Raw genomic sequence first — 27,558 nt, 5'->3', positions numbered from 1 at the left:
ATCAGAGAGTATTCAAAACAGCCAGTGGTTGAGGGGCCAGGATCCTGGAGAGAAGCAAAACCCATTTATTGGGGAGCCCTATATTCAGCATTGTTTTTTTCTTCTGAGGGACTTTCTAGTTTACAGTGAGATGCCTAGAAGCTGAACAGAAAATTGCAGCCTGGGATTTGCAGGAATCTGACAGGGTTGAGGAGACAAACAACAGAGTTCAAGTCCTCCAAGGCAGTCAAGACTTGAGGGGCCACGATTCCAAAGAAAAAGGAAATGACGGCATGTTCCACTTCTGAAGCTGCCTGTGCACAAGAGGAAAGGCTATGGGGACTAAGCAGAAAGCAGCTGCTCAGAAGCTAAGAAGTTCAGTAATGAATTCAAGAGTCTCATAGTATTAGGGAATGAAAAAATGGAGTTCAGAGACAAGGAGGGGAGGTTTCTACAAAACACAATAGGCTTTCACTGGAGTCCTGGGTCCCCTCAACAAATTTCCACTTTGTCTCAAGAGAGAGAAAACTATAAATAGATTGGTTAACCTTCACATGGCCTGAAACCCATTTCCTTCCCTTCCTCCCTCCCTCCCTCCCTCCTTCCCTTTCTTTCTTTTTTTTTTCTTTTATTATTATTATTATTATTATTATACTTTAGGTTTTATGGTACATGTGCGCAATGTGCAGGTAAGTTACATATGTATACATGTGCCATGCTGGTGCGCTGCACCCACCAACTCGTCATCTAGCATTAGGTATATCTCCCAATGCTATCGCTCCCCCCTCCCCCCACCCCACAACAGTCCCCGAAGTGTGATGTTCCCCTTCCTGTGTCCATGTGTTCTCATTGTTCAATTCCCACCTATGAGTGAGAATATGCGGTGTTTGGTTTTTTGTTCTTGCGATAGTTTACTGAGAATGATGATTTCCAATTTCATCCATGTCCCTACAAAGGACATGAACTCATCATTTTTTATGGCTGCATAGTATTCCATGGTGTATATGTGCCACATTTTCTTAAAAACTACTTTAAAGTTCATATGGAACCAAAAAAGAGCCCGCATCGCCAAGTCAATCCTAAGCCAAAAGAACAAAGCTGGAGGCATCACACTACCTGACTTCAAACTATACTACAAGACTACAGTAACCAAAACAGCATGGTACTGGTACCAAAACAGAGATATAGATCAATGGAACACAACAGAGCCGTCAGAAATAATGCCACATATCTACAAGTATCTGATCTTTGACAAACCTGACAAAAACAAGAAATGGGGAAAGGATTCCCTATTTAATAAATGGTGCTGGGAAAACTGGCTAGCCATATGGAGAAAGCTGAAACTGGATCCCTTCCTTACACCTTATACAAAAATCAATTCAAGATGGATTAAAGACTTAAATGTTAGACCTAAAACCATAAAAACCTTAGAAGAAAACCTAGGCATTACCATTCAGGACATAGGCATGGGCAAGGACTTCATGTCTAAAACACCAAAAGCAATGGCAACAAAAGCCAAAATTGACAAATGGGATCTAATTAAACTCAAGAGCTTCTGCACAGCAAAAGAAACTACCATCAGAGTGAACAGGCAACCTACAAAATGGGAGAAAATTTTCGCAACCTACTCATCTGACAAAGGGCTAATATCCAGAATCTACAATGAACTCCAACAAATTTACAAGAAAAAAACAAACAACCCCATCAAAAAGTGGGCGAAGGACATGAACAGACACTTCTCAAAAGAAGACATTTATGCAGCCAAAAAACACATGAAAAAATGCTCACCATCACTGGCCTTTCTTTCTTTTGACGGAGTTGCTCTGTTGCCGAGGCTGGAGTGCAGTGGTGTGATCTTGGCTCACTGCAACCTCCGCTTCCTCAGTTCAAGCAATTCTCCTGCCTCAGCCTTTCTGAGTAGCTGCAATTACAGGTGTGTGCCACCACACCCAGCTAATTTTTGTATTTTTGGTAGAGAGGGGGTTTCACCATGTTGGCCAAGCTGGTCTCGAACTCCTGACCTCAGGTGATCCACCCACCTCAGCTTCCCAAAGTGCTGGGATTATAGGCTTGAGCCACTGCACCCAGCCATCTTTCTGTGTGGTTATGTGTTTTTGAGATGAAGTCTCTCACTGTTGCCCCAGCTGGAGTGCGGTGGTGCAATCTCAGCTCACTGCAACTTCTGCCTCCAAGGATCAAATGATTCTCCTGCCTCAGCCTCCCAAGTAGCTGGGATTACAGGCTCCTGCCACCACGCCCAGCTAATTTTTTTGTATTTTTAGTAGAGATGGGGTTTCACTATGTCGGCCAGGCTGGTCTCAAACTCCTGACCACATGATCTGTCTGCCTTGGCTTCCCAAAGTGCTGGGATTACAGGCATGAGCCACTGGACCGGGCATTTTTTTTTTTTTTTTTTTTTTTTTTGAGATGCAGTCTTGCTCTGTTGCCCAGGCTGGAGTAAAGTGACGTGATCTCGGCTCACTGCCTCAGCCTCCTGCCTCAGCCTCCTGAGTAGCTGGTACTAAAGGCACATGCCAGCATGCCCAGCTAATTTTTATATTTTTAGTAGAGATGGAGTTTCACCATGTTTGCCAGGTTGGTCTCGAATTCCTGACCTCAGGGGATCCATCCACCTCGGCCTCCCAAAGTGCTGGGATTGTAGGCATGAGCCACTGCGCCCAGCCTGTTTCTTTTTCTAAGGATACAATATGCTAGGATTTATTAGGAATATATACACAATATACTGAGGGACTATAATTATGGAACAACTGACTTTCTTAGAGGAGGTAAAGGAAGGCCTCAATGGGAAGGTAATCTTTGAGCTGTGGAAACCCATTTTCTACTGGATCAAGGTGGTCTGCCTATATTCAATTTGCCCTCCAAAAGAAAATAAATTCTCTTAAGAGGGAAAAATTTGAACTTATCCTGAGATTGCACACTGACTGCCATCCATGGAAATTTAGCCTGCAATAGCTTTTGCTTGGCCTGCACAGTGTTTGCTTTTTTCATTTGCATTTGAGTGCTTTTAGGAAGAGTGTGAGTTCTCCAGTTCTTTTGCAGTTCCCACTGATCCCTATAGTCTCACAATAAGCACATTTCAGCCATATAAGTTACCTGCTTGAGCCTAAAGGCATTTGGTACATATCTGAAAGCAGGTGAATGACATACAACAGATCTACACTGCAAACCAAGGAATGTGATGGTAGTTACAGAGGAGCTACGGGATCCGCATGAAGGAAATACCTGTGGGTGAATGCGACCATTCATGGGGAGAGCCTATGCCATAGGAGAAGAGTCAAAGACTAGGTTTACAGTCTCAGCTCTTTGGCCTCTCAGTTTTCTTTATATATATCTTGAGATAAACACTTCTTTTCGCTCATTTATTCATCTATAATGATTTGCATTTGTAAAATATTGCATAGTTTACAGATTTTATTTATACACACATATTTTTACACAATCCTTAGGACAAAATTTAGAGGCAAAATCAGCACCTCTGAAAAGCGGATAACTCACGTTGCTTGGTAAAATAGAGGTTGCTTGACACTTAACTGCATGCACCTTCTACTAAATCTGATGGCTGAACATTACAAAATGTTGGTGTAAAATATTCATATAAAGGTATTTTGAAAAAAACGTATTCTCCCCACCCCAACATTTGAGTAATATGAGAGAGAAGAATAAAATTTTAGATCCTGGAAAAAATTATCAGTTAACACGAAGACAAAGAATCTGAATGACCAGGTAAAAATGAGTCCCAAATGTCATTTGCTTTGCTCTCCCAAACTCTTTTAAAGAGGACGTATGCATCTTGTTTAGTTTAAATCTTGTAGGTTTGCTCTTTCAAGTAATGGAGTGTGCCAGATCTTTTTGCAGGCAAAGTAAAGGCTCACAGAGCCCAGGAAAAGCATGTTATTAACACATTGTTTAAGATGCAATAAATGTGATCATAGAATGCTCAGAAAATGCAAAAATCACAGGAAAAAAACCTGAAAGATTCAAAGATAGCACGAATTAGAGCAGAAAAAATGGAGGCACCTGTTTGGAAGGAGGAAGCCAGGTATGAAAAGGTATGGTCTGTTCAAGCCCCTCATTACTAAAACTGTATTTGTGGAAGATGTTTACTGGCAGATCAGACCTTGACACTTTTATTTAGAGAACCCAGATGAAACAAAAGTGAAAATCCTGCAGTCTATCTAAAGAACTATGCCTGGCCAATCAACAGGCTAATGAGCAGGCAATGTCAGACACTGTCACTCATTGTGAAATGGAGTTAGCTTGTTGCTCAAAAACACAGAGGTGTTTCACCAGCCTAGATGCTACTGAACACGGGGCAGAGAGGCACAACCTGATCAAGAAAATTTAAGTACACCTCCTTGTCTCAGCTTCTATATATTTATTTGTGAAGTTATAGAAACCTTTGGGGATGTTTTGAAGGGCGCATGAGGCATTCATTAGTCTCTTTGAATTCTCACTCTACAAAACAAATGTAGTGATTTTTTTTTTCACTGAATTTGACGTGGCTCTGGGACAAATTAATGATAGAGTCTCAGCCTCCCTTGGCTTCTACATGTTTATTCCAGGGTTTTCTGGGAAGACTGCTTTTCCGCTCTTCATGAATAGTTCATGTGCTAATCTCCAATGGAAACAAAGTGACATTTCTTATTACTGTTGGCTGTTGCAAAGCAATTGCAAAGGGAGTGCCTTGAAACAATTAGTCCTCTGTAACTGATTATTTAACAATGTGTATTTCTCAAGAGCTGTTTATCCTCAAAAGGAAGCAGCCAAGACTAAATATGTACTGTATCTAAGCAGACACCTGCACTGAACCCTTCTGGATACTAAGTGGGAATTGAACGGGGATTATTAATTTGATCCAATATTCCATTTGGGATGGAATCTATATTTTCTATGAGCAAAGAAATATGTTCCATTTCTTATGATACCTCAAAAACTACTTTCATTTGGGAAAATCTCTTCATAAAAGATGGCTTTAATTTTAAAACTGAAATTCAACATATAGCAATGAGAGACACATAGAAAGCAAGAAAAGAAAGGGTAAAAGGCAGAGTGGGGTGGAGAGCAAAAGAGCGAGCGAGAGAGAGAGAACTGTTTGTTTTTTTAAATAAGAAAAATGTTTTATGTGTTTAAGACACTCTAGTGACCACCAAATAACAATTTTTAAAAAACAGGTGGAAGAAACTGTTGCTATCTTTCAATCACTTATTTCCCAGCCATTTAGCAGCTTAAGACATGGGGCTAGGAATGAAAATGATTTTAACCAACTGGCTCTTTAAGTCTGAATATGGACTATATATTTTTAGCTACAAATTCCATGTTGTAACTCCCCTCTCTGAAATAGGGAATGATTCAAAATGTGCCAGGGAACATCTCGAGACCAGATGCTTGTACAAACGAACATGTACAAGTCAGTCACAGAGAAACAGTCAAACAGTACTCTGGAGAATGCAGTCTCATAACTGACATACTGAGAAGTGTCATATCCCAACACTGTGCAAAGCTCTGCTCACTTGCCAGCTTATGCATTCCAAGAAGAATGCGTTTCAGATTTTGGAAAGCTTCTATGCATATGAACCTTCTCCACAAACGTATTTTCTAGCATCTCCAAGCAGCTCATGTCTATTACTGCTGGCTACTCTCATTATCTTACATGGGATTCTCTCTACATGTGAGAAAATTGTCAGTGAAATTCTAACATAGTAAGTGTGAGAGACCTCCTAGAAGAAAACCTGAAATAAATGCTGTATTTCAGCCTGAATCTGACTGGTTCAGGTTAAAAATAGAATATTTCAGCAATAATTAGAGCTAGGAGTGATATGCAAAATATTTAATAATGAGTGTGGCATAAGCATTGCACAATCAGAATGGCTGCAGGTCTAGTGCTGCACTAGCATCCTGGAGGATCCCTGACAGGAAGCCTAGAGATGCTTCTAACCTCAGTGGATGGAAGCCTGGAACACCTGCAAGGTTTGGACAGTAGCTATTTTCAATATTTTAACTGATAGGGTTCTGCCAGGGCCTACCAGCTGAGTATAAACCAGGTGATTATTACCAATAAATGATGATACAAATTTGGGTATACCTTGGCCTGAATAGTTTAAGAAACTTATGACCTATAAGTATTAGCATGAATCCCCTTAGAAATGACAAACTCAACTCAGTTTTTTAAAAATAGAGGTTATTGGATTAATGGAACGGGAAAATAAAAAATATTAAACAGTTTCTTATGAATTTCTTGTGGACAATATAGAGACATTTGGTTATATGATAGATCACAAGTACTATTCTAATAAACTGATATCACACTGATAAAGTTTCCTAGTTTTGTGACAGAAGCTGTCGTTGGCCTTGTCCAAACTTCTATCAATGAACAAGCAAATTTAGAAAGTAAGTATAGTGGACATCTGTTACTTTGGCCTGCCAAGCACTGTTGCCCCCTTCTGTTGGTCAGAGAATCCTTTCTTCTGGCAAGAATTCCATTCCATGTGGTTTTTTATGAAACCAACTTGACTCTTTCCATTACTGGATTCTGTTCATGACCCAGGCCTGGCCAGAGTATCTGTTACCCTGTGATTGGTTCCTGCATGGGATGTGACCCAGGATGGTACCATCCGGTCTTCCATAGGATTTTCTTATCTAGGAATAAGCTCTTTCCTGCTGGGGCTGGAAAGCTGGCAGGAGGTGAGTCTTGCACCGCGGCAGCCACCATGATCAATGCACTTGGAAAGCCCATTCAGCGTTAAGGAAACATAGAACCCCAAGGCCTTTGGAATCTGGGCTCAGTAGGCATGTAAGTATAAAAGTACTTTTCTTCTCTTTTGAAGTCAGAGTCCCCCTTTTGACATAAAATAAAGCACAATGAAAATCAGGATTTGTTAACCTCACATCATGGGGAAGTGGCAAAAACACAATTATCATGATCATGCTCACATGTTATATAGTAGCTACTGGAATTAGGAACCAATTCTGATTGAATAAACTGAAAGGGCATTTTCACCTTCATTCTCTATGTTCTGCTCACTCTTGATATCCAACAGTTTAATTTTTTAAACTATCAAGAAAATGTAAATAATAAGGATAGACCAGTAAGAATTTGAGTAAAAGTTCAGTTCTTGGGCGAGAAGAAGTCCTTATAGTTTAAAAAAGAGTATTCAACAACAAAAATTAACAGTAAACGTTTAGAACGATGATTTTTAAACCTTACATTTGCATTTGTATCCATAATGCTTTGCAAAATACTTCACATACATTTTCCTAAATGTGCAAATGTATTGTAAGTTTGGTAGTTCACTTTTGAAATTTTAGGAAGTGATAAATTTTAGGTAAATATTTTAGATGATATTTTAAGTGATCAAGATTTTCTTACTTAAAGTGCATCAGACACTAAATATCAAAAAATTAGGCTAGACATAGTGGCTCATGCCTATAATTCCAGCACTTTGGGAGGCTGAGGTGGGAGGATTACTCGAGGCCAGGAGTTCAAGACCAGTCCAGGCAACATAGTGAAACCCTGTCTCTACAAAAAAATAAAAATAAAAAAATAGCCAGGCATGGTGGTGTGTGCCTGTAGTTCAGCTACTTGTGGGGATGAGGCAGGAGGACTGCTTGAGCCCAGGAGTTCAAGGCTGCAATGAGCTATGATCACGTCATTGCCCTCCAGCTTGGGAGAAACAGCGAGACCCTGTCTCAAAGGAAAAAAAAAAGACTGTAGAGAAAGAGGACAGAGGTGGCTAGAGATCCTGAGATCTCAGATTCTAGAATGTGTGTTGAAAAATATTTCTTAAAAAACTTAAAAAGATCAGAATACTGTACAAATACCATCTCTTTTAATCATCAGTTTTAGAGCACCTATGACATCATAATAATCTAGATAAAAAGTAAGTCAGTAATCTCCTCTTAGCAAAATGTAGTAAGCAAGTATAAGATACATAATATGCTTTTATGGTCACAAGTGTTGACAAAAGTCAGTAGAGAAATATGAAAGCCATTTGGGGGGTAAAAAAACAAACAAGTGTTTATGGAACATACTTAAAAAATCTTACTATTAATACTATGTAGCCATATTCCATGGAAATGCCTAAACTGAATACCTCAAGCGATTTATAAGTTAAATGAACCAAAATAAACTCTAGAGAAAGGATATTTTCCAAGTGTTTCTTAATAGGCATTACTTTTAGGACTGATTCACTGAGCACCTGGTACCAGGAATGTGCCAGTGCGCCAGGTAACAACCAACAGTAGTACAAATAATCATTGCTGCTTCAGTAATGTCACCTGGATTGAATTAAGCTCATTAAACATGAGTTTAAAATATTTTTAGTTTTTACTTATTCTTAGCTTCTAATAAGTTCTTCAAAGAAAGAGACCAAAATTTTTTCTTACATGTACCAGTGACATATACTATTATGTTCCACAGTCCTCCTTTCTTTACAAACCTCCGTAAGAGCTCAATAAACTTTTCCTGCGTATGTGGTTTGATAGGTTACCCAGGCTACCATTGTAATCCTAAGGCTTACATTTATTTAATTACTGCTGACTGGCTCAATTACAGATTTAAGTTGTCTAATCTCCATTGAATTCCACTGATTTCTCTCTAAGCAATCCATTTCCTGATGATCTTTCGTTTAAGTTATTTCTGTTCTGTCTAGAAACTGCTCCATACCTTTTTAAAATTTTTATCTCATGCTTTGAACCCATTCCTCTCAACAAATGACCTTGCCTCTTGCCTTTAAGAGAAAACAGAGGTCATTACATGCAAATGCCAACATTCCATACTTTCAGCTCCAGAGTAGTTTTTCATGTTCACCAATCATTTTTTCTTTCCCCAGCCTCAGAGAAAAACAAAAACAAAAACAAAACAAAACATTCCTACTCCTCCCTCAGAGAAGCCCTCTATCTCTTCTGTTCTTCCTGCCTCATCCATGATCTTGCCATGACAACAAATCTTTCCTCCAGATGTCAATTTCTCCTTTGTTGGTTCTTGTCACGAGAAAACAAAACCAAAAAATCTCCTTTGAACCAACCAACCTCCCTTCCTAAGCTATTTCTTTCTCTCTTTGCAGTCTCTATTTCACTTCTTTTTCTCAAACTGTAGTTCCCAGGCCAGCCGAATCAGTACCACCTGGAAACTTATTAGAAATGCAAATGATCAGATTCCACCCAGACCTACTGTATCAGAAACTCCGGGTGTGGGGCCTATCATCTGTGTTTTAACAAGCTCCCCATGGAATTCTGCTGCACATAACGGTTTGGGAACCACAGCTGTAGACCGCATTGCTCCTCCGTTCTCATCCTATTTAACTTCTCTGCTACATTAGCCAGAGTTAGGAATTGCGTCCTCTTGAGCTTTCTTTTCTACCCACAACTGCAAACCCTATCCAGGTTCTCTAGCTCTCTGATCACTTATTAACAATTTCTTTCATTAGCCCTATCTCTGTACCCAGTTGCTAAAACATTAGTATACAGTATTTAGCAATGTCTTCTAAATCTCACCAACTTCACTGCTTATTCCCTAGACCTTGCTCTTTATGTGGTCTCCATTTGGACTAAAGATGTCAGTGCCCAGCCATTCATTCACATAAGGAATTTCTAAGTGATGTTTCTCTCTCACACTTTACCTTCCTATATTTAATTGGTTAACCGAATTTCATTAATATTTATCTCATGCTCCTCATGGGTCAGAAGAATTAATATTGTTAAAACAACCATATTAGCTAAAGCAATTTACAGAGTTGATGTAATTCCTATCAAAATACCAATGACATTCTTCTCAGAAATAGAAATATAAAATAAAATCTTAAAATTTGTGTGGAATCACAAAAGACCTCAAATAACTAAAGCAATCCTAAGCAAAACAACAAAGCTGAAGGCATTGTACTATCAGAATTCAAAATATACTACAAAGCTATAGTAACCAAAACAGCATAGTATTGGCATAAACAAAGACATGTGGACCAATGGAACAGAATAGAGAAGCACAAAATTAATCCACATTATCTACAGCCAACTGATTTTTGACAGAAGGCAGCTAGAACATTAATTGGGGAAAGGAAAGTCTCTTCAGTAAAGGTCGCTAGGAAACCTGGATGTCCACATGCAAAATAAAAAATGTAGACCCCCCAACTCTCACCTTATACAAAAAACAACTCAAAATGGATCAAAGACCTAAATTAAGACCCAAAACTATAAAATTACTGGAAGAAAACAAGGTGAAATGCTTCACTTTATAATTTTATAAATAGATTCTTATTTATAAAAGGTTTGTAAATATAAAAGGATATTAAATATAAATAAAAGGTTTTACAGGCTATAAATATAAACAAAAGGTTTATAAATATAATAAGAATCTATTTATAAAATTATAAGAATCTAAAGATTCTTATTTATAAAATCTTTCCCTAGACCAATGTTCTGAAGCATTTATAAAATGCTTATTTTATAAACAAATGGGATTATGTCAAACTAAAAAGCCTCTGCACAGCAGGAAACAATTAACAAAGTAAAAAACACAACCTAGAAGATGAGAGAAAATATCTGTAAACTATTCATCTGACAGATAATATGCAGAACATACAAGGAACTCAAACCTTTCAACAGCAAAAGCAATCTGAATAAAATAGGTAAATGATCTGAACAGTTATACAAATGGCCAACAAATATATGAACAAATGCTCAGCATCACTAATCATCAGGGAAATGCAAAACAAAACCACAGTGAATTATCATGTCACCCCAGTTAGGATGACTATCATCAAAAAGACAAAAAATAAATGCTAGTGATGATGCGGAGAAAACAGAACTCTTCTACACTGCTGGTGGGAATATAAACTAGTACAACGACTGTGGAGAACAGTATGAAGGTTCCTAAAAAAAATTGCCAATAGAACTACATATGATCCAGCCATCCCACTACTGAGCATTTATCCCAAGGAAAGAAAATCAGTGTATTGAAGAGACATCTGCACACCCATGTTTGTTGCCGCGCTATTTGCAATAGCCAAGATGTGGAATCAACCTAGGTGTCCAACAACCAATGAATGGACAAGGAAAATGGTAAATACACACAATGGAATACTATTCAGCCATAAAAAAGAATGATGGCCGGGTGCGGTGGCTCACGCCTATAATCCCAGCACTTTGGGAGGCCAAGGTAAGTGGATTGCTTGAGTTCAGGAGTTCACGAGCAGCCTGGGAAACATGGCGAAACCCTGTCTCTACAAAACAAACAAACAAACAAACAAACAAAATTAGCCAGGCATGGTGGCATGTGCCTGTAGTCCCAGCTACTTGGGAGGCTGAGGTGGGAGGATCACTTGAGCCTGAGGGGGAGGTTGCAGTGAGCTGAGTTCGCGCCACTGCATTCCAGCCTGGGTGACAGAGACTCTGTCTCAAAAAAAAAAAAAAAAAAAAGAAAGAAAGAAAAGAAAAGGTTGGTGCAAATGTAACTGCAGTATTTGCCATTACTTTTAATGACAAAAATCACAATTATTTTTGCATCAACCCAATATCACTTACAGCAACATAGATGGAACTGGAGGACATTATGGTAAGTGAAATAACCCAAGAACAGAAAGTTAGACATTGCATGTTCTCACTCATGTGTGGAAGTTAAAAAATGTTGATCTCATAGAAGTAAAAAGTAGAACAGAGGGTACTAGAAACTGGGAAGGGTAGGGGGAAAGAGGGGATAGGGAGAGATTTGTTAAAAGATATAAAATTACAGCTAGATAGAAGAAATAAGTTCTTGTTTCTATAGCACTACAGGATGACTATAGTTAACAATATTTTATAGTTTCAAAGTGCTAGAAGGAGGATATTGAATATTCCCAACACAAAGTAATGATGAATGTTTGAGATGATAGATATGCTAATTCTTTTAATCTGATCACTACCTGTTATATGTATCAATACGTCACTATGTACCCGTAAGTATACAATTATTACGTGTCAATTAAACAATAAAATGAAAAGTGTTTATCTCTGTAACAACTGTCAAACCTGTCACCTACTTTTTATTCCCAGGCACCCTGCCAGAACATCTACAGTCTGAAACATGACAATAACCTACCTACTTAGAGCTGCTCTTTTTTTCAATATCCTCTCCTAAACATTTCCAGTTATCCTTCCAGTACAAACATGTCATCCCATTCAAAATGAAAAAAAAATTGACAAAATTTAAAAAATTAGGACAAAACAAAGAAAAAGCACAACTTTGATGGCTTCCCCTTGCTTAAAGACTGAATGAAGTTCAGCATCCCGAGCATGGAAAGCTGGCGTTTAAACCAATCTACCCTTTCTGTCTCCTCTCCCACAACTTCTTTTCTAATTGCAAGACCTTTCTTTTTCCTTCTCAACACGTTGCTTAATCTAGGCGAGATTACTCATTTTCCCTTCTTGCAGCCTTGGCTAACAGTTTTCTCTGCCTGAAATTCCCATCTCTAACCATAAACTCATTTATTATTTAATAAGCATTAATGTGTCATAATCTCAGGGGCAAGTAAAATGAATGAAGTATATCAGGTCTGCTCAGGGCTTGGAAATTGCTGCCATGCAAATACTGCCTTCAAAAAAAGCCAGCAATTCAGGTTTTTAATGTGAAAATTCTCAATTTTAAAAGTTTGCAGCAAATATTTGAAAATCTAAAACAATCTTTTGTATAACATTGTGTGTCTGCCAAGCAAAACACACCTGCAGGCTGTCGGTCTGGACCTTGTTCTTAGTTCCACTAGGCCCTAGGGATCCAAAGGAGACCAAGACTGAGCCTCTGCCCTGATGGCTCTGCCCTGATGGTCAATAGGCCCCTATTCACTCTCAAAATGCTCTGTTTACATGGCACCTGCCATACTAGATTCTTAGAGCTAACTGTTTACTCTTTGAATCATCAGATCCCAGAGAGGCTGGGCTGTCTTCTTTACCACCTGGCAATAGTAAGTGCTCACCTGTAACTATAACCACAGACAGTTGTCTATATAGAAACTTGTACCAACTTGGTTCTAAACTTTCAGTTATTTTGTATTTTCCCCTTCCTAAGTTGATAATATCCTTGATTAGGCACCATCATGTAAGCTATGATCTAACTAAAGAGTTTGTCTGCTCAGGTGCAAACCTAAAAAATGATTGGAGTCACATTTCAATTGTATGCTACAATTCTGAAAGTGTGTATATGTCTGTGTGTTTGCCACACATCCTTGCAAGATGGTAGCCAAAAGAAGGACTATTTAGAGATAATTTAATAAATTTAAGAAATTCTTTTAGTCTAGGACAGATCTTTTCACTTTGGAAAACAAGGAAAATGTGTTCATTTGTTCCATTTGTTAGTATCAGGGTGCAACATTTTTCCATTTAACAAAAGTACTAAAAATCTCAGCTTTCATTTTTGCTGCAGTTATATAATTTCTAGTTATCCAAGCATGCTTATAAAACTAATTTAAGCTGGGCACTGCTGGACTTAGGGGATGTCAGTCATGTTTTAGTGAACCAAACACTCTCATTTCACTAAGTATCACACTTAAGAGGGGACTGCTTGAACATCACTATTTCACTCCTCAATTGATCTAATTTCTAGACCCAGCCACAATCCAAATATGTGCATTGATCTTACATGGCTGCCATTTGCAAAGTTGATAAACATCAATCCTACTGAAAAAGAAATATGTTTGTGTAGTTACTTCGATGTTCAAAATGAAGGAGAATAAATATTTTGTCTTCCCTAACTGTATAATGAGCAAGTTAGAATCCCAGTCATATTTCAAATGTTAAAGATTTAGGCTTCTATCATTTTATTTTACAACTCTATATGATGTTATTGTGTACACAAATTCACCTGTGTGTGGATGCTTGACTCTTTAATATTGAAATTCTATGCCTTGTGTTCATTAAGATAAATGTATGTTGTCACTAACCAAATTGTAAGGCTTACCTGCAGACTGTTGAAAATGACAAAGAGAACCAACATCCAGAAGTGTCTGTAGGCCATGTGTAGTCCTCCCCAAAGCCATGTCACAGAAATCAGAGCAAAGAGATATAAAATCAGTGGAATTTCTAGAAATAAAAAAAAAAGAATTTTTGAGTTTCAGAATACTGCACAGTCACATGTATACACAAAGTTATTTTTGGCTTCTTTCTGTGGTATTCTAAGTGCCCATTTTGAGAGAACAACCTTGGAAATCCCATTCTTATGCCAAGAGGAGAGAAGGCACATTGCTGAGTCCACATTCTGTTTTGCAAATGGGGCTGCTGGTAGGCCCAGGGATGGATGGGGGAGGATGAGAACTGTTCCTCTCCTAGGCTACCACCTGCTGGACTGTTCAGAAAGTACCACAAAGCAACAATGGATTTGTAGAAACCTCCTTAAAAGAGTGTTCCACCAGAAAATGGCAGGCAGTAGTGTGCTCCCGAAATGAGCACATTCCAACCAGGCACTTAAGAACAGAAATTATATAACATTGTGTGCGTGTGTGTGTGTGCGTGCGCACACGTGTTGGAAAAACCTATACTCACATCCTTTTTCTGACTGAGAAGACACCAAAATTTATTGGTAAGTTTAAGAGCAAAGATGAAGTGACTGATTCATAATGATCAACTAAGCTTATTCTACACATGTTCTAATGCAGTTTGTTTCAGACGTTTTCAGAATAGATTTTCTCAGGGCCAAGGGACTTTATTACCCTTTCCACTTGTCTATTTTGAGTTTTCTTTGCTATCTGAGTTTTAGAATAATAACCATATAGAGGTGATCTTAATATTTAAATGACAAGTTATATAAGATTTAGAAAGTGAATCGGATCTCTGCAGCCACAAATAAACACATTTTCAAGCTGTTGAAAGACATCAGGGTAGACCACACCACTGACAACTTTCATGACAGACTTCAAAGCCCTTCTTTACCCACTACCATCAATTAACACCTAAAATCCTCGTCCACTATGGAAATTTAAACAGTTGCTTACAACTTTAGCAATTTTCAAATTTAATTTTATTTGGAAACAATCTCAAACATACAAAAGAGGTGCAAGTAGAGTACAATGAGAAAGTTTTTCTTTTTCCTGAATCAATTGAAAATTGTCAATCTGATCCCCCATTACCCTCTGAATAATGTGTATTTTCTACAAAGATATTTTCCTACATAAACATGATGCCATCAAATCAGGAAATTAACACTGATATAGTACTATCATTCTCAGATTCCATTTTAGTATATCAGTAATTTCCTTTTTAGCAGGGAGATCCAGAGATCCAGTCTTGTATAGTTGACATGTCTCTGTAGATTCTTAATCCCAAATGGGTCTTCTGTGTGTCCTTGACTTTTGTAACCCTGACACTTTTGATGATTACCAGCCAGTTTTTCTTGCAGTGTCCTTAAATTTGAGTTTATTTGATTTTTCTCATGATTAGATTTAGATTATAAGCTGTTAGAAATCACAGAAGGGATGCTGAGTTCATCTTACAGCATTCTATAAGGTGGTGCAAGAACTCAGTTTGTCCCATTACTGAAGATGTTCATTTTGGTTACTTGATTAAGATGGTGGCTGCACAAATTCTTCACTGTAAAGTTAGCATTTTCCCCTGTGTAATTAAGAAGTTTTATATGTGGCATTTCTTTGAAACTATGTAAATATCTTTTTCCTTATCAAATGTTTGATTTATCCACTTATTTATCTTCTAATGTAGACTAATATATTCCTGCTTATTTAGCATATTATCCATTATTCTTTCTTTTTCCCTTCCTTCCTTCCGTCCTTCCTTCCTCCCTCCCTGCTTCCTTCTTTCCTTTTTTGTTTTCTTTCTCTTTTCTTTTTCCTCTCCTTTTCTTTCACATAGGGTCATACAAAGTCTTTCTCCATTTCCCAGACTGGAGTGCGGTGGTGTTGTCACAGCTCACTGCAGGCTTGACCTCCTGGGCTCAAGCCATCCTGCCACCTCTCAGCCTCCCAAGTAGCTGAAACTACAAGCACATGCCACCACACCCACCTAATTTTTGTACTTTTTGTATAGATGGGGTTTCGCCATGTTGCCCTGGCTGGTCTTGAACTTCCGGGCTCAAGCGATCCACATGCCTTGGCCTCCCAAAGTGCTGGGATTACTGGTATAAGCCATGGTACCCGGCCACTATCATTGTTTATTTAGATGCCAAGTTGTCCCTAGCGGGAGCCCTTTCAAAATGGTTTCCGTGCCTTTGGTTATATCCTCATCATTCTACTAGCAGTTGTTTGCTTTTTGGCCCAAGATGTTTCAAATGTTCTCTGCCCCAGTCCTGGTTTCTTTTAGGGGAGAATGGTATTTAGAAACTGTGATCTGGGGCTAAGTATGGTCACTGCTGTTGCTGCTCCTAAGCTCTCTCAGTAGATAGAGGATACACATGCATATGCACACACAAACACATTTAGATCTGTTTTACTCTATCTATCTCTATATAATGAAATTCATTAGTTCATTTCAATGCTTCTAATTCCAACCCAACATCACAGGGTTAATTCCAGTTTTCTCCCTTTCCATATTTGTAACTCTTCTGTGTTGGTAAGAGATCTACTTCTCATTATTCTTGAACTCCTGGACTCAGGCGATCTGCCCACCTCGGCCTCTCGAAATGCTGGGATTATAGGCGTGAGCCACCGCACCCCGCTATTGCTTATTATTCTTAATATATCTACTGATTCGATCCACTCCCCTGCATGTAACCAACTTCCTATTGCTGTTATCCATTCCATCGCTCAGGTGGCCTCCCAAACTCACTCAGCGTCCCACAATTCCTGCTGGGCAGCACTGCACCCCTCACATGGATTCCTTCCTCACAATGATTGGCTTCTGACACCGAGGCTTGGGCCCCTTCCTGCAGATGCACACCTTGCTCTGTACTAACTGGTGGCTGTAGATGGAATTGTTCGGGAAAGGGAGGAAAAAGAAAGAACAAGGAGAGGAGGCAAAGAGGGAGACGGGAAGTGGTGAGGAGAAAGAGGGAACCTGAACACTTTTTTTTTTTTTTTGAGAGAATTAACGCTTTAGAAGGGACCATGCTGATATATACCCTTCATCACAATATATACAAATTGTCAAAATTATTATAACTGTACAGGGAAAGTAAGGCTAATACAAGAAGATTTATATAGATGAATAATTTCTTTGTCACTAATGCTTTGCAGCAAGACAAGAAAATATATATTAAGATTTATTTAATTTTTAGAAAAATTCATTTTTATTTAATGAAATAATATAATTTGATAAAGGGCCAGAAGGCTCATTTTTACTTCTGACAAGATGCCCTAATATTTAGAAAACCCCTAAGCTGTGCTCATAAAATTTTCAAAGATTTGGTATCAAGTCTGGCAACTGCATTCTTTTCTTCCACTGTGTAAGAACAAAATTCTATTTATGGCTCTGGGCGGAGTACAAAGGGACATGCACATTCTGTATGAACAACTAGGAACCAATTTTCAAGGTTGGCCTGCATGTTCATCTAAGTGCTTAGAGCAAAGCAAGTGGTGTGTGCTGACAGAGCTTAGTGGAGAAGCTAAGGGAGCACACTGGGGCTCATGAGAATGTCCATGGCTTATATTTTCCTGGAATTCTGCAGAAAAGTATAGTAGTTTGGCACTCCAGACTAGAAACTCCATAAGGAAAAAGCTAGTCATAAATAACTCAGCATACTTAATAGATCCCAGGCTTGCCTTCCAGAAATACAACAATGATTAGGATGATGATTTCAGATAGAAGAAACATATCCAGAGGCACATCCGGATTTTGTGGGCCCGAAGCTTATATTAGGGAGGCTTCTTTAAAAAACAAAAATTACAAAATCATAATTAGGTGCAGGATCTTGGAAGGGGCCAAGGCTGGTAAAAGGACCTGAAACTTAAGCTACATTAGCTTTATGGTTAATCTACCTCTGAGGAGGCACCTTTAACCCTCTTTAGGGCCTAAGTCAAAAGGAAAGAGGTATTGGGAGGGGGTGATGGTGATGAAATTTGGTTGGGGGGCATGTTGTTGTTAAACAGTGACTATAAATTCCATTTGGCAAATTGAAAAACAGTGCTCCATTCAATTGAAAATCACTTTGGTTTTATACTTCCTAGGCTGTCATTTCGCATTTGATGAACTACTAATAACTTCTCTGCTGTCTATAATTCAATATTTACCAAAGAAAGCATTTGTAATTGGTAATATTGGAAACAACTTGTGTTTAGGAGTGAATTAGTGAAGATAAAACAGAATCATTTCAATGTTCTCAATAAAAGGAGGCCTTAAAAACACGGTGTTGCACCCAAGAAATGAGTATCTATATAAGACTGTGCTATATAGAATAAAGGACTCCTACAACTTAACAACAAAATACCCATTCAATCCATTTGAAACATGGACAAAGGACATTTCTTTTGAGAAGATATACAAATGGCCAATAATCACATGAAAAGATGCTCAGGATCACTAGTCATTAGGGAAACGAAGATCAAAACCACAGTCATACCACTTCATACCCACTAGGATGATTACTATCAAAAAACCAAGAAATAGTAAGTGTTGGTGAGGATATTTAGCAATTGGAACCCTTGTGAATGACTGATAGAGATGTAAAATGGCACAACTGCTGTGGAAAACACTTTGGTAGAACCTCAAGATGTTAAACACAGAGTTACCATACGATCCAACAATTCCACTTGTAGGTATATATTCAAAAAAAGTGAAGGCACAGGTACTCAAATGGATATTTGCACACCAATATTCATGGCAGTATCACAATAGCCAAAAGGTGGAAACAACCCAAATGTCCATCAACAGATGAATAGATATATAAAATACACTATTTGCATATAATGTGATATCACTCAGTGCCATGTTCTGAATGTTTGTGTCCCCCCAAACTTTATATGTTGAAACCTAATCACCAATGATAAAATTAGAAGGTTGGACTGCTTGGAGGTGATTAGGTTGTGAGAGCCCTCATGAATGGGATCAGTGCACCTATAAAAGAGGCCCCAGGCTGCTGTCCTGCCCTTTCCACCATGTGAGGACACACCAAGAAGGCCTCATCTATGGACCAGAAATCTGGGCCCTTGCCAGACACTGAATCTGCTGGCACCTTGATCTTGGACTTCTCTGCCTCCAGAACTGTAAGAAATACATTTTTGCTGTTTGTAAGCTACCTGGTTTAGGGTATTCTGTAACAGCCTAAACAGACTGAGATACTGAAGCTTAAAAAGGAATAAAATTATAATGTATGCTATACCATGGATGACCCTTGAAAATGTTATGTGAAACAAGCCAGACATGAAAGGACAAATAACAATTCCATTTACATGAGGTGGCTAGAATAGGAAAATTCAGAGGCAGAAAGTAGAACAGAAGTTACCAGGGGCTGGGAGGAGTGCAGAATAGTGAGTTATTGTTTAATGGATATAGAGTTTCTGTTTGGAGTGATGAAAAAGTTCTGGAAACATGGATAGTGGTGACAGCTGCACAACATTGTCAGTGTACTTATGTGACACTGAAGAGTACACTTAAAAAATGGTTTAAGATGCTAAATTTTGTTATGTATATTTTACTACAATTAAGAAAAAAGAAAAAAGACTATGCCAAGTAACTCAGGCTGTGTCAAGATGAAGTTCCACTGCAGGGAGAAAAAAAAAATCAAATCATCACAGTACTTAATTTACATACTTAAATTAACAAGGAGTCACGAATGTGAACACCAAAATAGTTTGAAAAGGTTTTAGTGAAAGAAATTACTTCTGGAAAGGCAAAGAAAACAAAACAAACAACAACAACAAACAACAAACCAGCAAGTAGATATGTCAATTAGTGCTACTATCATTAAGAAAGTCTACTCATGGGAGTTAGTAGATTCCACTGAGATTACATCACATCTCTTTATTTTTAGTGAAAAATATTATTTCCTTGAATTTAACTGCCATTTTTAAAGAAAGTATGGTGTTGTATTATCTGTTTTCTTTGTAACTGCAGCCTTGGCTTTATTGCTATGCACCAGTGACAACAATAATGGTTTTATTATGGAAATCACACTCCATTTACATGAAGCTGAAATTTATTCTATGTTTACAATCTTCCAAAGTACTTGTTTTAATTTTACCTCACTGACCTTCTGATTCTAACAATTTGGAATGTGCTACTAAAACAAACCCATCAATGTAAAACATGGAACACAACTGTGAAAAAATGTGGATTTAAGATATTGGCCAAGCGCAGTGGCTCATGCCTGTAATTCCAGCACTTTGGGAGGCCGAGGCGGGGGGATCACCTGAGGTCAGGAGTTTCAGACGAGCCTGGTCAATGTGGTGAAATCCTACCTCTATTAAAAATACAAAAATTAGCCAGGCATGGTGGCTACTCGGGAGGCTGAGGCAGGAGCATCACACAAACCTGGGAGGTGGAGGTTGTAGTTAGCCAAGATTGCACCATTGCATTCCAGCCTGGGCAACAAGAGTGAAACTCTATTTCAAAAAAAAAAAAAAATTAAATAGAAAGATATTAAATGGATCTATTTCCAACAGTAGGCACACATTATTTTTAAATTAGAAAGATAAATTGAAACAAAAGGGTATCAAAGAGCTTTATTTCTAAAACATAGGTCTTTTTTCTGAAATTCAGAGATACTTAGAGACAAGGATGTTTCCATGATCTGAATATTTTCTTGGTGAGAAAATATTGGTGTCCTTGAGGTTTCCTGACAAGGATTAACACCAGTTCCGCAGCAGTCAGCCACCACTGTTCTCAGCAAATAAACTGAGGGTCATACAGGAAGGCAATAAGGCACATATTTCACAGAACTGCCAAAATCATCATGAGGATACTATGCATGGGAGAGTGAACAACAAAGTTAAAGATTGGGGTCAGCCTGGGCAACATGGCAAAACCCTGTCTTTACAAAAACTACAAAAATTAGCCAAGTGTGGAAGCGCATGCCTGTAGTCTCAGCTACTCAGGAGGCTGAGGTAGGAGGCTCTCTTGAGCCTGGGAGGTGGAGGTTTCAGTGAGCTGACTGTGCCACTGCACTCCAGCCTGGGTGACAGAGTGAGACCCCGTGTAAAAAAAAAAAAAATACTGGGTTTGCAAATTTTTCAAAGAAACACCCTCCACCTCATTTGGGTAGCTGGCATTCCTAACCCTTGGTCATTAGTTCTACACGCAGATCTAATTTTAGAATTTCCTTTTCTTTTCAGCAGTTCTCCAACTCACTTCCAAAAGAGCTCTTGAAAACCCATTCAGATAATGAGAAACTCACTCTAGGTCCTTTGGCCTCTGTCTCCAGATACAGTTGCAAATGTTTGTTGCAGCAGGCTAGACTGTATCAACACTTATTATATGCCAGGTTCTTCATTTTATTAAGATATCCTTCCTAAATTCATAATCTCCAATGTTACCTTCCTCCAAGCACATTAGGGCCAACTCTTTCTGAATCTGCATCTTCACTTGTCTTAAGCTCCAGGCCTAGAGATCCCCAAACCACTTCAAACAGAGTTCCTCCACAGCTGAATTTAGTATCCCTCTTCTCATCACACTTTTTCCTCCTCCTGAGTACTGGTATCACCATTCGCACCGATTTACCCTGATGCCCCATTTTCCTTCATACGCTGCATCAAATTAGTCAACATACTTTGTCTATTTTATCTTCTAAGTTGCTCTGAAATTTGTCCTCTACAATCCTTCCTAGAACATTGTCTTTCCTGAGGACTTCATCTCTTTTAGTGAGCCTATTTTGACAGCTTCGTAGGTAGAGCTGTCTGTTCCAATTCATCCCTCCTACTCCTATTATGGCCAGAGAAACATCTTTTATATATATATATATATATATATATATATATATATATATATATATATATATATATATATATGGACTCTCACTCTGTTGCCTAGGCTGGAGTGCAGTGGCCTGATCTTTGCTCACTGCAACATCTGCCTCCCGGGTTCAAGCATTTCTCCTGCCTCAGTCTCCCGATTAGCTGGGATTACAGGTGCCCACCACCACGCCCAGCTAATTTTTGTGTTTTTAGTAGAGATGGGGTTTTATCATGTTGGCCAGGCTGGTCTCAAACTCCTGACCTCAGGTGATCTGCCCGCCTCAGCCTCCCAAAGTGCTGGGTTTACAGGCGTGCGACACTGTGCCCGGCCCAGAGAAACATCTTTTAAAAAATTACGGCTGGGTGCAGTGGCTCATGCCTACAATCCCAGCACTTTGGAAGGCTGAGGACGGCAGATCACCGGAGGCCAGGAGCTTGAGACCATCCTGGCCAACATGGCGAAACCCTATCTCTACTAAAAATACAAAAATTAGCTGGGTGTGGCGGCGCACGCCTGTAATCCCAGCTACTCAGAAGGCTGAGGCAGGAGAATTGCTTGAACCTGGGAGGCTGAGGTTGCAGTGAGCAGAGATCATACCACTGCACTCCACCCTGGGTGACAGAGTGAGACTCTGTCTCAAAAAAAAAAAAGTTATGTATGTATACACGTGATACACACATATGTATACATAAAAGTTCATGTTTATATGTATTTTCATATATGATCATGCCATTTAAAGGCTAAAAATCCTTTAACTGCCTCCCATATCATAAAAGATAAACCTCACCACCAGTCCCTGCCTGCTTCCCAGTGAATGCTCTCTAGTCTTCCAGGCACCCTGAGCACATTGTATTTCTTCATGCCTGTAGCTCTTTGTCATTACTTGTTATGTGCCTATCTCTTTCATTAGAGGTTATTAAGTGCACTAACTCAGTCTATATTATTTATCTTTGTATTCCCAGTGCCTAGCACATGGTCTGGCATAAGTAAGTCATTTAATGTTTGTTCAATAAAAGAATTGTTGATGTGACTTGTCGATATGATCCTGCTTTTTACTGCTGCTCTTTTCATCTGAAAGCTTGAATTTCTTTTTAGAGAAGCCCTGGACTTTGAAAGTACAAGAATGAAGAGAATGCATTTCCGGGAAAAGTTAATTTGCTTTGCAGCAGTGGGTCTAAGGTACACTAGTCCTTTAAGATATGATCCATGGAGGAAAATAAATGCTCTGTGGCAATATTCTGAATGAGGATGAACTCGAGGGATAGACAGATCTGCATCTGGCTTCCAATTCTACCACTTTTGAGCCTGTTGGGTGGGCCTCAGCCAAACTCCTTAACTTCTCTGTGCCATTAAGTCCTGATAAAAAATAAAGGATAATTGTAGAAATTTTAATAATTCATGCATCAATTTGGTAAGTATTAGTTAATGCTGATAAGACAAATTCCATGTTCCTATTGAACACCTACTGCGCTAAGTGCTGGAAGTAAAGAGATGAGCCAAGGCAGAGGCAGCCTCTACCTGCGTGGATCTGCCCTCCAGAGAGGGAAACCATGCACACAAAGCACTCAGCACAAGGCCAGGCATCAGGCACATGTTCAATAAGCACCAGCTACTATCATCCTAATTCTCACCACCATCAGTTTAGTCACCTTAGGAAAAGAGCACATGGCTATAGATACCCTGCAATTGTTGCTTGTATTGTTCTGATATGGGTAATATTTTTCAAAGAGCTACCATGGCCCTATTTAATTGACTTCATCTCTCATCTTCTATAGTTTTCCAACTTTATTTTTCTTACTCCACCCCTAAGTTTCCCTCCATTCCCATTACCTTGCTGCTTCTCATCTTGTCTCACTCTATTTCTTCCTTTGTAGATTTGAAGTTCTAAAGTATCACATAGTAAAGAAACATGTTTAAGTTTTTTATATATATACCAGAATCTCCCATACTTGTTTGGCTATAGAACCCTTTTGTTTATCCTGATGTAATCAGGTGCAAGCCTAGGCTTTGAGGAGGATTGTTTTCAGCATGCAGACCTGAAGTTCTATCACATTCAAACTGTCACCAAAAACTTCCTGACTAACCAACTTAAAATGGACCTCTTGGGCCGGGCGTGGTGGCTCACACCTGTGATCCCAGCACTTTAGGAGGCTGAGGTGGGTGGGTCATCTGAGGTCAGGAGTTTGAGACCAGCTTGGCCAACATGGTGAAACCCCATCTCTGCTAAAAAATACAAAAATTAGCTGGCCTGGTGGCAGGCACCTGTAATCCCAGCTATTTGGAAGGCTGAGGCAGGAAATCGCTTGAACCTGGGAGGCAGAGGTGGCAGTGAGCCGAGATTGCGCCACTGCGCTCCAGCCTGAGCGACAGAGCAAGACTTTATCTCAAAAAAAAAAAAAAAAAGACCTCTCAGCATCTTCTATTTTCCCTCCCACTCTCTCTTTTCTGACTTAGTTTCTTCATAGCACTTACTGACATCTAACTTACTATATGATTTACATGATGGTTAATTTTATGGGTCAACTTGACTGGGCTAAAGGAAGCCCAGATATCTGATTAGACATTATTTCTGAGTGTGTCTGTGAGAGTATTTCCAAAAGAGATTTGCATTTGAATTAGTGGACTGGGTAAGCAGATGGCCCTCCCTGATGTAAGTGGGCATCACCCAACACCTTAAGGGCCTCAACAGAACCAAAAAGGTGGAGGAAGGTTAGCTTCACCTTTCTTCTGCTTGACTGCTTGAGCTGGAACATTCCTTCTTCTGCCGTTAGCATTCCCGGTTTTCAGGCCTTCAAACTAAAACTGAAATCTACACCATTCACCTCTGCCTCTCAGGCTTTTGAAATACACCACCAGCTTCTTCAGTCTCCAATCTCCAGGTGATCTCTTGTTGGTTCTGTTTCTATGGAGAATCCTAACACAATTTACATATTTGTTTATTGTTTAATACTCTCCTAGAATGTGAGCTCACAAAAGCATTGAGATAATTCTCAAGCACTAGTTTAATGAATTAAAAAAGACAATTTCTGATTCTAGTTTAATGAATTAAAAAAAGGCCTATGGGACTGGCTAAGAAGACATGCTACAGTTAAAAGTAAAATTGACAAGAAATTGTACCCCCACTATCTCCTTCACTCTTTATTTAAAGAGCAGGGAAGGTGCAGAGAGAAATGTGGATGTCACAGCAGGGAGAGAATTGCTTTTGGGCTGCAGGGGCTTGATAAAAAATTTGAGTTTGTGGCTTGTAAACAAAGCTGCCTATGAGTAACATTCCCATAGAGACACTTCAATGGGATTGTTTTTAAATGGGAGGGAAAAAGAGAGGGAGGGAGAAAAAGTGTGATGCAAGCATTGAATGCTTCCCAGAAACAATCCACCTTATCTAAGATTTCCATAGACATATGTCAATTCCAGGGCCATTGAGGAGTCAAATTTACTCTATAATACTGACTTTCAAACTCTGACCACAAACCACAGTGAGAAATGCATTTTACATGTGAACTACACAATCTTGAAAGAAAACTTTTATGAAACCCAAGTTAATGTATGACACACTTTCTGATCTATTCTATTCTATTCTATTCTATTCTATTCTATTCTATTCTATTCTTATTTTATCCTATCCTATCCTATCCTATCCTACCCTATCCTATCCTATCCTATCCTATCCTATCCTATTCTATCCTATCCACTCTACTCTCTCCCATGCCATCCTATTCCATGTAAAATATGTTGGCAGTGGGACTCATCAATGTACTGTGTGACCCACAATTTTTAAACTTTTGCTTTAGAAGGTAATTTAAGTAGCTTGTACTTTAGAGGTAAAGGTAGGAATAGTAAACATAACCATAGTGGAGGTTCCACCGACTACCTTCTGACATGGATTTACACCTGACCCTTACTGATATGTGAAGGACACAAGCATGATGTCGAAAGATCTGTGCAGGTGACATACTGGATCTGCAGGCAGAGAAGTGAACCAGTATTGGCCTAGAGTATATTTTCCATGGTTAAAGAGGAGAATGTGAGTAAATTCTCAGTGGAGTCTCAAGGTTTTCTGGGAATGTAAAACGCAGTACTTTGTCAACAGCTGACTTAGGGCTCTCCTGGATGCTAAAAGACAGTCCAGTGTCAGGTCTACTTTGAATGTGATTTATTGGGGTTGAAAAAAAAAATGGTACAAGCCTAGAATTATGGTCTTGCTTTGCAAAAGCTATATATAATTTTCAATTTGCAGGCTATAATCTTGAATCTAAGGAGAATAACCAAGTTAGATGAGACATACCCACACAGACCTCGCAAAAACTATTATTAGAGTAATTCTGTTTGAACCATGTACTTCAAAAGTGCCAGAAAATATTTTGCTGAAGGGGGATCAAATAGATCTGTGATTCTTAAGGAAAAGGTTAAGTGCTCTGTTTTCTTCTAGTGAAGAAAAAAATTATTGAAACTATGGGAAGGGGAATTATCATTTGGGTTTACAGCTATCGTAGTAATTTTCTACACATTTCATAAATGTTTCATAAGGTGGAATTATGAAAACAAGTTCTTAGAAGATTAGAGTTCTAAAACAAATATGAAGTCAGCCAACTAATGACTGAAGACTGGCTTAACCTAGTTTTCTAACTACATTACCAGTTTCTCAGCCATTAAGGAGCTCAAAACTCAGCTACAGGCATGCTCAGGCAGCTAACAGCAATTTTCCAACACACTTAACTTTTGTAATACAATGAAAATGTACGATGCATCTTTAAACTTGCCTATGTCTGTATTTTGAATCTGGCTAGATGGTTTCATAATTTTTGGACATTAGATGACTACGTATTTGGCCATGAATAGCCAGTTATCTTTTATAGATAGTTTGATAAGACATCAGTTAGCACTCATTAAGCGTTAATAGGCTCAAATTCAATGCTGAAATCTTGAGTCAAACATGGCATGATGTCTCAGGAAAATTAACCCTAAAGATAACCCTAATTGTGCAAGAAAATATTTGAATGAGTTATCATAAATGTCAGTTCCCAGAACTATTTTCTGGTAGACCCTCAATCCGGATAAATGCCAGCATACTTCAAAGCTGCCTTTGTTTCTTTAATTTGGTTCTCTAACCATCACACACAAAACTGTAATACAAATTTAAAATTTGATTTGATTTTTTTTTTACTTCCCTTGCCATATCACTATTCTAAAAGGTCTACTTGAGTTAAATCCTTTGACTCTCTATTAATGTGATTAACTGCATCTCTTTTCCCAACAGCTATCAGATTATCAAAGTATTGTCTGGTCTTAGAAATAATGGTATTTCCCAACAGCTGTATGTATATTACTTACTCTCTGTTGTTAAATAATTATATTTTTAATTAAGCAAATGGATACAAAACTCACGCAGAGCTGTTTTTAGGCATGTACAACAACGACTGACCACAAAGCTCTTTGATATCTGTGTTATATAAAGGCTTATTATTATTACCCATTTAAACAATGGCACAATACCCACAGGTGTGGCAGGGATTTTAATGCATAAGGGAGTGAACTAATATCTTATTGCTCATTCTTACTAGCAACATTGGACTAAGCCCTTACAGAGAAAAAAAAGGGAAACAATTGTGTTCAGAAAAAAAAGGCAAGTCCCAGATTGAATGCTATGTATATACTCTAGGGAGAAAGAGGCTGTCTAATACTTGTATATTAGTGATCAAAGTAATTTGATCAAAGTGATTTGTGCCCAATGATAGACTATCAAATTTTATTTCTGTATTTGCTTGTCAA

At 38.6% G+C, this 27,558-nt stretch overlaps 1 protein-coding gene across 5 annotated transcripts in view; it reads right to left on the bottom strand.

Annotated features, from left to right (window-relative positions):
- The window catches only part of ADGRV1 (adhesion G protein-coupled receptor V1), a 593,238-nt gene that overhangs the window by 49,274 nt on the left and 516,406 nt on the right, over positions 1-27,558 (bottom strand). For all 5 annotated transcript variants that reach the window (XM_054488480.2, XM_063664978.1, XM_063664980.1 and 2 more), the window contains one exon: positions 13,919-14,040. In XM_054488480.2, the coding sequence (XP_054344455.1) occupies positions 13,919-14,040 (122 nt within the window). The remainder of the gene's footprint in view (positions 1-13,918; positions 14,041-27,558) is intronic.

This window comes from Pongo pygmaeus, chromosome 4 (assembly GCF_028885625.2).
Source record: "Pongo pygmaeus isolate AG05252 chromosome 4, NHGRI_mPonPyg2-v2.0_pri, whole genome shotgun sequence".
In the NCBI taxonomy this organism is placed as follows: Eukaryota; Metazoa; Chordata; class Mammalia; order Primates; family Hominidae; genus Pongo; species Pongo pygmaeus.
Note: the sequence above shows the minus strand (reverse complement) of the source record. Positions and strands in the feature narration are given on the sequence as shown.